This window comes from Raphanus sativus, chromosome 5 (assembly GCF_000801105.2).
Source record: "Raphanus sativus cultivar WK10039 chromosome 5, ASM80110v3, whole genome shotgun sequence".
Classification (NCBI taxonomy): domain Eukaryota; kingdom Viridiplantae; phylum Streptophyta; class Magnoliopsida; order Brassicales; family Brassicaceae; genus Raphanus; species Raphanus sativus.
The window spans coordinates 23493437-23507528 of record NC_079515.1 but is presented as its reverse complement, the minus strand read 5'-3'; the positions used below and the strand labels follow the sequence as shown (position 1 = coordinate 23507528).

At 32.8% G+C, this 14092-nt stretch overlaps 2 protein-coding genes across 4 annotated transcripts; one reads left to right on the top strand and one right to left on the bottom strand.

The window, feature by feature from the left end:
* Window positions 1–668: 668 nt before the first annotated feature.
* Window positions 669–6140, bottom strand: LOC108861635 (two-component response regulator ARR5-like). Of its 3 annotated transcripts, none has more exons than XR_001950882.2 (6): window positions 5554–6140; window positions 5390–5466; window positions 5213–5290; window positions 5051–5121; window positions 1592–1933; window positions 669–1191 (listed from the first exon to the last, which is right to left on the bottom strand). XR_001950882.2 is itself a non-coding variant. In XM_018635549.2 (5 exons), the coding sequence occupies exons 1-5, from the start codon at window positions 5702–5704 to the stop codon at window positions 1759–1761; spliced, it is 552 nt and encodes a 183-aa protein (XP_018491051.1). In that variant the 5' UTR covers window positions 5705–6140; the 3' UTR covers window positions 1359–1758. The 3 variants fall into 3 exon arrangements, 1 of the variants encoding a protein (XP_018491051.1); XR_001950883.2 differs by having other exon boundaries at window positions 669–1124; XM_018635549.2 differs by lacking the exon at window positions 669–1191 and having other exon boundaries at window positions 1359–1933.
* Window positions 6141–12036: 5896 nt separating this feature from the next.
* LOC108857552 (uncharacterized) lies at window positions 12037–13074 on the top strand. The gene is made up of 3 exons (XM_018631540.2): window positions 12037–12195; window positions 12325–12413; window positions 12713–13074. The coding sequence occupies exons 1-3, from the start codon at window positions 12169–12171 to the stop codon at window positions 12861–12863; spliced, it is 267 nt and encodes an 88-aa protein (XP_018487042.1). The 5' UTR covers window positions 12037–12168; the 3' UTR covers window positions 12864–13074.
* The last annotated feature ends 1018 nt before the right edge of the window (window positions 13075–14092 follow it).

The window sequence follows — 14092 nt, the reverse complement described above, 5'->3', positions numbered from 1 at the left end:
TCTATGTTTCCCTCAAACTCATCTGGAAGTTGACCTTTCTTTACTGAACTGAGACCTCATCATATATACCAGCTAACTCAACCCTATTGATGTTCGCTTTGGAGTCTATCCCTTCATTAGAATGATTGCAGGAATCATAGTAGCCATTTTTATTAGTTTGGACTCTGGCTTGTATTCTCCACCATTTAGGCACTTTGTCTATTTTACTCTGATTATCAACTTGTTGCTTCACTTCCCCAAATCTGTTGATGATTATATGCTCTGTTTTGTTTTTTAATAACAGAGTAAAACTAGTTTGCAATATCACAATCTCAGATTATCAATATCACAATATTTTGATTATCAATATCAATATACCCTCTTAACGAAAAAAACTAACTTCATATGAGAATAATTGTATACTCCCTCCGTACCATTTTATGTGATGTTTAAGCATTTTTATTTTGTTTCATAATAAGTGATGTTCTCACATTTCTAGATAGAATTTAATGTCAATTGAAATTTGTAACTAACTACAAAATACTACATGTTTTTCTTATTGGTTAGACTGATTTTATTTAATGTGATTTTATATAACCAAGATAAATTGCATAAAATTTTGTATTTTTTAATATTTGAGTAAAAACCTTAAACACCACTTAAAATGGTACAGGGGAAGTAGTTTACAAGACAATGAAAATACTTTAAATAGATTTAAATAGAGTCGAAACAGTACAAAAAATAAGACAAAGAGTTGCGTCTCTAACATAAGATTTGCGTCTCTTCTTTCTCATGACTCTAGATGAATAGCTAACTGAATAGCATATTACTATTCTTAATACGTAAAAAATAAAGTACTTAGGAACTCAATTATTCGACCACCAAAATCCAGCAATGAGGCATTGTCTGTTCCTTGTGCTCTGCCAAGAAAAAGGGAAACATCAAAAGGTACTACAACTTTTTTTTAGTCAAAACATACAAGGATCAAACAATGGAGCAGTGTTGCGCTGAGTGACCAAGGCTTGCATAGCTTGGGTGAGCTGAGTGATCTGCTCTTGCATCTGTTCTAGGGTTCTTTGCTGGGTTTTGGCTTGCGTCTCTTTACATGTGCGCGGCATGATAGTTGTTTTTGTTCTGATACCGACCTAATGGCCGGTAAAAACAATAATTTAACTCAATATAGGGATTTCAAAGAAATCATTATATAGGGACCTGTAATTTGAAGAAATAAATTTAATCAAATCTTGTTCAAGGTTTCTTGAAAAAAAATGACCATAATAGAGTTCTTTTTATAGTACTCTTACACCGTCATTAAAGATCCATAACCTAATAGTAACAACTAAAGATTTAAAACCAAAGCAATATGTAAAAAGGAAATATAGAGAATAAGAAAATTAGTTTGAATCCGTTAGTTTGGAGTTTTTAGGATGCTGCTGCATCGTGACCCAACAGGACAGCTGACTTAAAGAACGTTTTTCCCCGTAAGCGAATCCCAAAAAAGCACACAAAGTTCCTAGTAGTAAACTTCCATATTAACAACACCATTTTACATTATCTCGTGTATAATCAGTCCTCTCTAATGAATCCTTCTGTCTAAACTTTACATTTCTACCTCATAAAAATCCTTCGTTTTCCCTCTCCTCCGTTGTCACTGATTCCATCGGCAAAAGAGGCTGTTGAGTTCTCAAAAATTGTAAGCCGAAAGAAGCATGACATGCTTATGTGTGTGAATCGTTAAGCTTTTAAGATCATATCAAGGAATATGAAAAACAATATGACTCAGATATTTACGCGTTTTAGCTGTGAGTAGATATCATTAGCTTGTAGCTCTCTTTTGTGCATAATATTCTTGCAAGCTCTTTCGTCGGCTTTCATTAACGAGTCTCTTAATCTCTTCACATCAGCAAGTTTCACAGGCTTCAATAAGAAATCTTCAGCACCTTCTTCAAGACATCTGAATCAAAAAATAATCCGCAGAGAGAATCAAATATTAGTGATCTACTCCATAAATTTGATAGCTTTGGATCCAGAAAATGGCCAACTCATTACTAATAAGCAATTATATATTATTCGACTTAATTGTTGGTAATGATTGTTCCTTGGTAATAAGCTAAAGCCATGTGACTACCACTAGAATGTGATTAATAACGACACTACCAAATAAGTATTATGCATTATGCAAACGAATTAAAAGCATAAATTATAACTTTTGGGGTTATAACACATCACCGGCAAAAGAATCAAATCTCACGAGAAGATTTTGCTTAACTTATTATTATGGATTATTCTTTTCTTATTTTGTCGCCACCAGGCAGACTAAAGTTACACCAAATCTTAGCTTAATCCCCTATATATTAAAAGAAATGCATTTGTCTTAAATGCTTTCACATTAGACTTGACACGTGGCGGCTTGAGAAGAGTTTGAGATGAAAGACGGTGACGTGGCGAGTTTTTAGAACTTTTCAAAACTTTTATTCTTCATAGTTTCCTAATTTAGAAAATTTATGAGACGACAAAAAAAAATTGAAAAACACGTCATATGTTTGAGGAATTGGCTCTGTTTGAGGAATTGAAAAAGACGTCAAGACAGAAGGAGGAGAAGAGTAACTTAGAGCACCAAAGGTTTGAGGAACGATTTATATATTTTGAAAACTGGAGAATTCAACATCGTCACACAAATATAATATATCGGAAGCGTGTTGTGGAAGTTCTGGAGACATACTGTTTATATTCTATAAAGACAAAACACAACACGAAATACCAATAAGATCGGAAGCGTGGTTGCGGAAGTTCTGGAGACAGACTCTTTATATGTTATAAAGACAGAACACAACACGAAACACCAATAAGGACAATCAAAGGAGGGGAAGTGAAGACCGAAGGAGCAAAAGTGAAGACAGAAGGAGAAGAAGTGTAACTTCTAGAAAACAGGCATGAGGAATTGGACATGATCAGACATGTTTGATTGGAGAATTATTGCAGAGGGTCTATACCGTTGAACGGTGTAGAACGAAAGCATCGTGTTGCCATTGTTGATCCTCTACAATTCTATAAATCAACCCTGTCCATTGTTGAACCTCTAGAAGTACGTTTAGTCATGGAAGTACGTTTATGTTAATCGTTGATTTCGGTCTGTTCTAGATACATATTTGGTGCATGGACGTGTTTTTTATCAGTTATAATAAAAATTGACGTGTTTGTTAATTCTTGGAAGTCAAGTTTTTTTATTGTTACACATGCACGTAGCTGTTTTCACTCAATAGGTAATGATAATGACGATGTAGTGATAAAACTATAGATATTTTAGGATGATGTAGTTAATCCTATTAAACCAACTCTGACGATAACTAACCCAATCCAAATTAAACCAGAAAAAAACGAGACTTGATGTAATATTTAATGGTTGTATGACATTCGCAAGGTAAATTAATGAGCCGTGTATAGAAAATATTCGCGTATATATGTTATGATAATATATATATATATATATATATATATATATATATATATAACTTTGAGTGAACGGCAAGGTGAGAATATATGTTATTAATGTCTATTTACCCGTCATATATGGACTGTAGAATTAGGTTTAAAAACTTATATAAGTCTCCTTTCACCTATTCATATTATTGCATCTATACACTCGAAAACACGTCAATTTTTATAGATTCTACTATAATGGCTGCGGTAACTGCTGTCTGTGATTTGAAACCATTCAAGTCCATGTGGAAGAGTAGAGTTAAGATCATACGTTTGTGGAGATCATATGTTTGTGGAGATAGTACTCTGCTGGTGGTGGTCTGACTATCGAGATGGTTCTAAAAAAATTATACTTAAAAAAAAAAATTGGGATCATACGTTTATGGCAGCTTGAGACTTTGTGTTTTCATATTTAAAAAAATTTGTATGCTAATTTTTTCTATTATTGTTATAAATTTTTGTAGGGTGTTAAGATCAATGCTTCCATTAAAAATGATTTGGTGAATCAGTTTGAATTGTTTCTTTGACAAGACAGTTCGAAGATTCTCATCAACTTCTCACTCAGCCCTTCATGATGTTCATACCAAACAGCCATACATCCATACGAACTTGAATTTCTCTCGACAACATGTGTGAGTTTTCGTTTTCTCTCTCCAAGACTGAATATTTAATTTGAATATTTGAGGGTACCGTATATTTTTTTTTGTCAACTTAGAGGGTACCGTATATAATGTATTCTTATGATATGTTGCATAAATGTAGATGTTATCGGTCAGATTGTTGAGGTTAGTTCTCTTGAAATTGTTTCCGTGATTGGAAAAAACACTGCAAAAATTTCATGTGAGCTGCATAAAATACATGTATATATATATATATATATATATAAATATAAATATCTACAAAATTAAATATTCACCGGAAGTGACGAGTCTAAATATATAAGAATATCAATAATTGTATTTTAATAGTTTATTTGACTTTTAACCAAATTATAATGAAATATTTTTTATGAATTTATTTATGTCGTTAACAATTCTTTGGATTTGATATAACATAAAACCAAAATAGTACTTTTAGTCATTGGGTTATCACCATAAAATCAAAAACCTCAATTTGACCCAACAAAAAATATGATGTAAAATACAGTTATCTAATTAGACGACATTATAATCCGAAACAACCAATCCAAAACAATCTAATATCCAAACAAAAATAGATTTGATGTATTTATATCTTTAAAACTACAACAAAATTAATCATCTCATCCTGCGCAAGGCGCATGTCTTATCCTAGTCAAATATAAAACCACCACCATAGTTACCCACGATGCTTCATAGAATAATATCATATTTTATATCATACAAAAATGATATCATCTGTACAATTTAATTTGGTCAAAATACATATCGGTTAAATAGTGTGATTAACTTAAAAGTTTCCATAAACAAAACCTTTTTAATCACCAAATCTCTTGAAGTAGTAAATGCGAATAAGAAACCTAAGAAAATTACTATAAGTGGTAAAGCATAATCTTGCGTCATTTTGAATTTAAACAAGGAGTAAGGATCGTGATCAGGAAAACAGAACATACCTATCAATACGTGGCAATATATTCTCTGACGACATAATCACAACGGGTATTTCTCTGAAAGCTGCTGATTCCTATAAAAAAATCAATATCAATAAGCACAGATTAGATAAAACTTTCATTTTATTTTTCAAATCGATCAGAAAAAAGGATGGGCAAACTTACTTTAATCTTTTTCATTAGTTCATATCCAGTCATGCCAGGCATAGAGTAATCCGTCATTATCATATTAATCTTCAGATCCTGGAAATATTAGTTCAAATAAAAAATCTTAAATACCAAACTTTGAATGGATTCTCAACAGTCAACACTAAGGATAATTATATATTAAGATTATATTACCTTAAATCCAACAGAACTATGGTTTCCATCTAATCCAAGGTATTGCAAAGCTCTTGTCGGGCTATCGACAACAGTAACTGAGAAATTTCAAAATGTAATAAAAACTGTCAGATTACGAAAATTTACAAAACGAAAACGATAAACCGAAACTTCTTCGAGTTTACCTTTACAAGACGACACTCTGAGCAACCGCTCAATGAATTTCCTATCAACGATGCTATCATCTACGGCAAGAACATGAAGAAGCTCAGGTGATCCTAAGGAAGAAGTTTCGTTGGACATGTCCAACTTTTCTGGACGCATAACCTCCGCCATATCAATCAAAGAATCTGCTTATGATCTGACAAGAAAGTACTAAGTGAGAGATTTGATTTTGCAAAGGCAATGAAAGAATAGGGATTTATAAGGAAGAGTGAGAGGGAAGGAGAGATTCTGAGAGATCTTTGCATATCTGTGGGATTTTGCCTGTCCATGGCGTATGAATATTATTTGTTTATTCTGTTTTCAAAAAGTCATAATATTCAAACTTGGCAAATTCAGATATAAATAGTAAAGTTTTTTGAGGAAAAAAATCAAAGTGGTGGAGATTTTATATTATTTTCCTTGAAGAAGAGTCAAATAGAGCTGAGTGGAAGAAAAAAAAGAAGATCAAACTGGAAATCGTATCTTGACAATCTCTCGATGATTATTCAAAATCGTTGAAATTTTATTTGTATTTGTACATTTCCCATCATTTTCGTATTTTTTCTTAAGTTTTCCATTTAGGAATTTACTAAAATAGAACATGTAATATTCGATAAAATGAAAAACAAATCGTGCAATATAGAAAACTTATAAAGCAAAGAAGAAATCATTTTAGGCCGTTGCCATTGAGTTTGAATGCAAGTTGTCCAGACTTTTTGCTGCATATGTTCTGCTAAAATTATTTTTTGAGGGTTTATTGTTTTGGTAAAATTTTGAGGATTTATTAATAGATTGATAATTTGCACTGATTTTAAAGACATTCATAACTGTTTCTTAATTAATCAACAACTAGATTTTGACCCGCGCTTAGAAAGCGCGGATTTATTTTTGAAATTAAGTATATATTTTTAAAATGAATTTCTACGCAAGATAGTATATAGGTCTAATTGTATTTATGGAAAATCTAATCGTACGAAAAAATCAACATTGAACTAAATTTCATTATAACCGAGTAGATTCTATATTTTTAAAACCAAAAAACTGAAACTGAACTGAAAACCAAATTTACCAGATTTTTTAAATACAAATTATATATCTACAAATATTAATTACATTTATTTAAATCTTTTTAGTGGGGAAATATATATGGTTTATAGACGAATTAAAATATAAGTATTGTTTTCATATTTGGACCTAGGGTCTAACCGATAAACTTGTTGATCTTATATAATCCAAACTGATTCAAATTTTTCATGTCGCATTTTATCAGAGATTGTACCAACTGATATGCTTCTATAAAATTTAGATTTAATAAAAATCTATTAATAAAAATTTGATAAAACTTTTTTAAAAAGTGATTTAGGGCCTAATAACTAATAATTACGGATCCGGCCCTATAGATGAACAAAGTATTATTTTTATTTAATTTTTCCGAAGTTGATCATTGATTTGAAAACAGTGTATATAAAAATTAGTTGATACTTTTTAACTATGATTGTAGGTGATAATAAGAACACAGTGGCAATGGTTGAACAAATATAAAACACAAACTTAGATTTGAAGTATTAATAGTCATAGAATTAAAAGAAATATAGAAAATATGGTTCATTATAAATGTGCTGTATAACTTAAAGGATTGGCATAACTTCTTAATTTTATTATGGTAGTGAATACATAACAAAACAAAGAAAATGTAACTTTATTCGTAACAAACAATAAAAAAGAAAAGAAAGAATATTCACATCAAACTAAATCAAGGGAAATGGATCCCACATATTTCATTTTATTCAATTGATATAGAATTGGTTTGTTATAATTATATGTAAGACCATTAATTAATTACTATAATGCCATTAATGAAAGAGTCCAACAACCTTGCATTGATAGATTTTTTCAGAATATTTCTCTTTTAATAGTATAGATAAAATAATTTAGTTAACATGGTTAAATGTTAATCCATTTGGTTAGTGGTTTTCTAATTTGAATTCAAATTTGACCTTGTTCGATTATGTGGTTTTAGAATTGAAAATTTAATATAAATTAAAAATATGGATCCGGATATCCAAACATGAAAATCAAAATATTTGGATCCATTTGATTTTAATGCATTTGAGATTTTAGTATCCGGATCAGCGGATCCAGATTCAGACACTCTAGACATTTTATTTTCGGAACGGATTCAGAACAAATCTCAGATTATATAGGATAATAAGTTCCACTTCTAGTTTGAACATGGATCTACAAACAATAAAGGAAGTACCAAATATATTTTTTGGGGGAAAAGGAGAGGGGTTTGAATTTAACTCAGGTTTTTTAATATACGAATCAAATCCAAATTATTTCTTATTTGGTTCCGTTTTGGGTTTTCTAAAAGATAGAAAACTGATACGAACCTAACATTATCAAACCGAGTCAATAAATGTTTGATTTATAAACATGTCCTAAACATCTCAATCCAAATAATTCGAACAATGTCATGGCTCTAAACTGAAAACCCAAATGTGCAATGTTAGTTTGTTCACTGAGTTGATTGGTTGAATATGGAAAAGCAGTCATTGATAAATTTAAAATTAGTCGTCAATCTAGCGTAATCAGTGCATCTAACTACAAGTCTATAACCAAACATTGTTTTGTATATCATTAAGAAATAACTAAAAATTTAGGAAAATTTGCAAGTACATGGTATTTTATTGACAATACAATCATGTAAAATGCCAAAATAAGATAAAACTAATGCTAGTATAATCTTAAAAAAAATATAGAATAGTATTGGAAATTTCAAAAGTAAGTTGAGTCTAAAATCAAATTATGGTCATCGTCTGAAGAAAATCAAATTAACCGATTTTTCAAAAACAAAAATAAAATCACACAACTCAAAATTGCCAAAATTAAGCATAACTGTTTCCAAATACTCCCTCTGTTTCTGAATAAGTGTCGTTTTAGAGTTGTGCATACGAATTAAGAAATTATTAAATTTTGCATATTTTCCATACAAAAACATCATTGCCCATACATCTCAACCAATAGAAAAATAAAATACAGAATAAAGTTAATAAATTCTGCATTGAAATACTAAAACGACACTTATTTTAAAAATTTTCTCTACAACGACACTTATTGAGAAACGGAGGGAGTAGTAGATAGATGAGAATCATCAATCGTATCTTGCAACTTGCCCCAATTTCAAATGAAAAATTTATACTATGAGACAGTTTCAAGTTTTTAATTACAAGATGGAGCATTTAGTGCTATTAAGGCAGTTTTTTGTAACAGCTTCCCACTTATCATAACTAGATGGTCACCACATAACTAAAAGCATTAACACTTTGACTAACTAAATCTAGTGTTTTAGCGGGAACTTCTCTCCACCCCTCATCTTTATTTTTTTGGACGGTGTAGATTTTTTCTGAATTTTTTGACAAGATTATATCTACCAATTCACAACCATCCGATTACATCATCCATCTCACCAACTGATGGTCCAGATTTTCTGAATTTTACCATCTCACAGTTCCTTTTCAATTTTTTTTTATCTTTTTCATTTTAACAAAAAAAAGAAAAAACCAAATTTCAGAAAAACTTCATATTCCTCGGACATTTTGCTGCAAAAAATAAGTTTGTTCTGCTTATCATTTCTTTCATCTTCTCAAACCCTCCTTTAAACTATTTTTTCCAATTCATTTCGCAAGTTATAATGTTGGACCATTGCATGGTCATTCCTGGAGAATTGACCTCTGTCGGCTCGTTTTAGGAGTTTTTGATCGACAAGAAGAAGACGACACGTATTGCTCCTGTCCGCGCGGGCATACATACGTGTATACATTAGTCCCCATGTTCCACAGCGTCCACAATGTACATTCACGCCTTTGCCCGTATGTACACTATATGACGGTGTCCGTTTGTACAGTAACGTCTGATGTCCATGCATAAACGATTATCTATGTATTTCAATGAACATGCATGTTGTGTACATGTGTACAGTTAAGGCCTATGCCCATGTACACCTTAGTGTCCATCGGCCACAGCGTGTACAATGTATATTCATGTCTGTGTCCATGTATACATAACTGGGCGTCCAAATGTACTATGAGTCATTTACAAAGGTTGTACCCACGTGTATACATTAGTTCCCATGTTCCCACATGTATAAACGATTATCTATGTACAACAAATGTTCAATGAACATGCATGTTGTGTACATGTGTACAGTTAAGGCTTATGCCCATGTACACCTTAGTGTCCATCGGCCACAGCGTGTACAATGTATATTCCTGTCTGTGTCCATGTATACATAACTGGGCGTCCAAATATACTATGAGTCCTCTACAAAGATTGTACCCACGTGTATACATTAGTTCCCATGTTCCCATATGTATAAACGATTATCTATGTACAACAAATGTTCAATGAACATGCATGTTGTGTACATGTGTACAATTAAGGTCTATGCCCATGTACACCTTAGTGTCCATCGACCACAACGTGTACAATGTATATTCATGTCTGTGTCCATGTATACAGAACTGGGCGTCCAAGTGTACTATGAGTCCTCTACAAAGGCCTTACCCACGTGTATACATTAGTTCCCATGTTCCCACGTGTATACATTAGTTCCCATGAAGGCCTATCAGCATGTATACCTTAGTGTCCATCGGCCACAGTGTGTACAATGTACATTCCTCTCTGTGTCCATGTATACAGAACTGTGCGTTCAAATATACTTTGAATCATGTCCAAAGGCCGTACATATGTGTATACATTAGTTCTCCTGTTCCACAGCGTCCACGAACATGATGTACATAAAAACATGGAGTTAGTTTACTCAATATACTCGTGTACATGTTGTACATAAAAACAAAAATGAAACATGGAGTTTGTTTATTTTATCCGAATTAATCATAATCTAACAAGAACATGATGTACATCTCTAACTCTATCCGAAAGAATCAAAATTTAAATAATTAAGAAAATTAGACTTTACATTGAATTCTCCTATTGCATAAATTTTGTGTACACAAATTCACCATTTGAACATACAATGTTGAAACTTGTAAATCTATGTTACAAATTCATAAATGTCTAATTGAATGTTGCACCATGGTAAAATATATACGTCGATACTGGTAAACAAATGTACATATAGATATGTTCATTGTTGAGCTACTTATAATATTTCAAGATGTAATGGTTATAAAAAAATTCTACATTTGTAAAGCCACATTTGTTTATCTTTTTGAAATATCCACCATACATAGTTTCATGTGGACAACTATATTAGAATGTATATGTGTATAAGATATATTTGAATGTACAATCTTTTTGTTGATTAGCCATATCTTTTTATATATGTCCTCCTTACACGATGTTCCATCAGAGTGTACATGTGTACATTATCATCAAAGTGTACATGTGTACACTATGTATCCAAAATAAAATTATACAAAAACTGAATGATTAAATGTGTAAAAAAATCAAAATTGATCACTGTTGCTCGAATTTCATTTTGTGCCCATGTACTGCTGCTCAGAAATGAACCAGTGACAATGAGGTGAGACTTTAGACAAAGATGACAGTGAAGCTTTATCTCTTACCTCTGATGTGGAAGAAGAAAAACGACGAAGAAGATGATGTTACTGGTAGTCACTCGTCGGATTCTTCCACCGCTGGTGGTTCTGCAAGTAAACAGAGAATTTTTTTTTCTACAAAAACACAATAAAACAAAAGAAATCAAAGAACTTACCGTATGTCTTGGGTTTTTTGCAACTTGCCTTGGAAACATCCTATGAACCACTCTGGTCCGTCACAAATAGCTTCTCTAATAACCTTTCTTTCACATTCGCAACCTATCTCTACAGAAAAATTCCAAAATACAGATACAAATTTCCTAAAGTTCTACTGAGATAAACACAAGAACCTTCACCGCCGTCCTTCTCTTTCCCACGCCGATTACGTCTCCATGGCATCTTTCTCCGAACAATTTACTGAGATTCTTTTTCGTTGGAATTTCCGTCCTTTCACTTCTTCTTCTTCGGTAAAAGTAAAGAAAACAAAATAAAAAAATTTTGACATCCGCTTTTTGTAAATTAAAGTATGTTAAGTCTCATTTTGGGCCCACCACTAATTTTTGAATTTCAAACGTGAAACCAAATAAAACCCATCTTAACTAAATCCTATGTCACCGGTTACGTTTTTTGAAGGTCAATTTGAGTCTTTTCACTCAAAAACTACTTCAGTAGTCGAAACTGTTCTATGTTGTAAATAAAAACTGTAAACCGGTTCTGGATGTAAATGATTCATTTCAAATCAGCCATTTGGCAATTGCTGTCATTTGCCTCGAAAAGTTATATGGACAGATGTCAATAATTCATTGGCTTCAAGCAGGACAACTCACTGCCAATCAGAAATTAGTTTTAGAATTGACAGAAAATATTTGTAATTTCTTACACTCTCCCGAAAAAGAAAAAACAGAAACGTAAAACCTAAAGTCAAAATAAAAAGGGCGTTGAGGGGAGAAGTCTCTTTACGTCTCTCAACAACATTCGCCGTCTTCCTTCCTCTAATCTCTCTCTCGATCGATTTCTTCTCCGCGATTCCAAATGTCGAGCCGTTGGTTGAGACCTGAGGTACTTACATTCATCTTTGATCAGGAGTCCTCCATCCATTGATTCTCTTTTGACTACGCCAAGTGTTAGATCTGGTATCGATTCTTCTAAGATCCGCCTCGTGTGTTTTTTTTTCTTTGCCCTGTTCAGGTGTATCCCTTGTTCGCGGCTACAGGAGCTGCGGTTGGGATCTGTGCGTTCTCGTTGATTAGGAACATCACCGGAAACCCTGAAGTCAGGTTTGTATCTCCTATTAACAGTTGTTGACTTATCTCTCGTAGATATTGCTATTTTGCAAAACGATGTCGTTTAGTCCAGATACTCTGTAAATGAAACAGAAAAGTGTCTTCATAGGGCTATGAACCAGTAATGCAGTTCTGTATAAGATTATACTTAATGTAATGAAATAAGTATAGCTAGCTATCTATTTAGACCAATTTTTTTTTTTTGAGCTTTTGGTTGTTAACATATCTTGCAATATTAGAATAGAGGTTGTGTTCTAAAAGTTGTGGTTTTTTTTTTTGGTTTTTTTCTGCAGATGTACCAAGGAGAACAGGGCTGCCGGAATATTGGATAACCATGCAGAGGGAGAGAAGTACAAGGAGAATTTCTTGAGGAAGTATGTTCGCGACAAGCGTCCAGAAATCATGCCTGGCCTCAACAAGTTCTTCACCGATCCTACTTACTGAACCTACCATTTTTCTCAAGACTTTCTTGTATTGTTTTCTGGAATATTGGGATTTTGATTGAATCTCTCTCAGTGTCTCTTAATAAAAATATCATTTGTCATGTTGCTACTTCATTTATGCTGGTGGCTTATGTTGTCGCTTTTAAGCAGAACTACAACTATCTGTATTGAACTGCTCTTTGGATACATAACTGGAGTTTACTTTGACAGGATCTCAAGTTTGTAAACTTAAGCTCTTACTGTAAAAATTTCATGACTTTCGCATTGTGCTCTATTAGACGAACCCCTAGGCCCTAGCCCCCTTCTGACTAAGGAGACGATCAATTATTCGAAGCAACAAGTAGTGTATGTTATGGACGCTTCTTAGATGTCAAAATGAACACGTAGAGAGAGAGAGAGCGCGAGAGGTCATGTCATTGACAAAATAAAAAGGCTCGTATTATGAAATCTCGTCACTCTATGTGTAAACTAAAGTGTTAACAGTGGAGAGAAAAAAAGTTGGGGTAAATAAACTTTCAGGATCACTGTAATCAAGTAGACAGGTGCAATATATTTCTGCTTCTTCAAACTTCTTGTGAGTTTTGAAATGTGTAGCAGGAAAAACCAAATCTCGGACATGTTTGGTCCTTCTAACCTTTCAGCATCCAACCTCTCAGAATCCTTCTCGAAGTAAAGTAGCTTCTGGTGAAGCTTTGCTAGCTGGTTAAGAACTATGCCGTCCGTGTCAGTACAGTTAACAGCTCTTTTGTAACACTTAAGTGGCTTCCCCAAGCATGTAGCTGTTCGGTTTGATAACGTTTAGCCATGGTTATCTACAACCTAGATTTGTTTGGAAGAAAGAATATGGCTTTGCGAAAATAGTGAAGCCCATACAAAGGCATCCCCATCAGGCCATCACTACAGCTGTCATGTCAATTGGTGTCCCCGCCTCTGGGCAAACCCAATCCAATTTATTATGGATGTGCTACCGAAACGTCCAATTAGAAAATGAGCCTAAACCAAATAGACAATAAACATGCCCAAAACTAAAAAAAAAACCAAATAAACAATAAACATGCCCAAAACTAAAAAAAAAAATTGGATAATTTTTTTAAAGTTTCTGTCACAAAATAGTCTCCAAAACAAAAACAAAAAATTAGATAATTTTTTGTCACAAAATAGCCTCCAAAAACAAAATAACCAAATTAGATTTTATTTTAAGTTAAATATGCATTTATAACCATTGGGTTA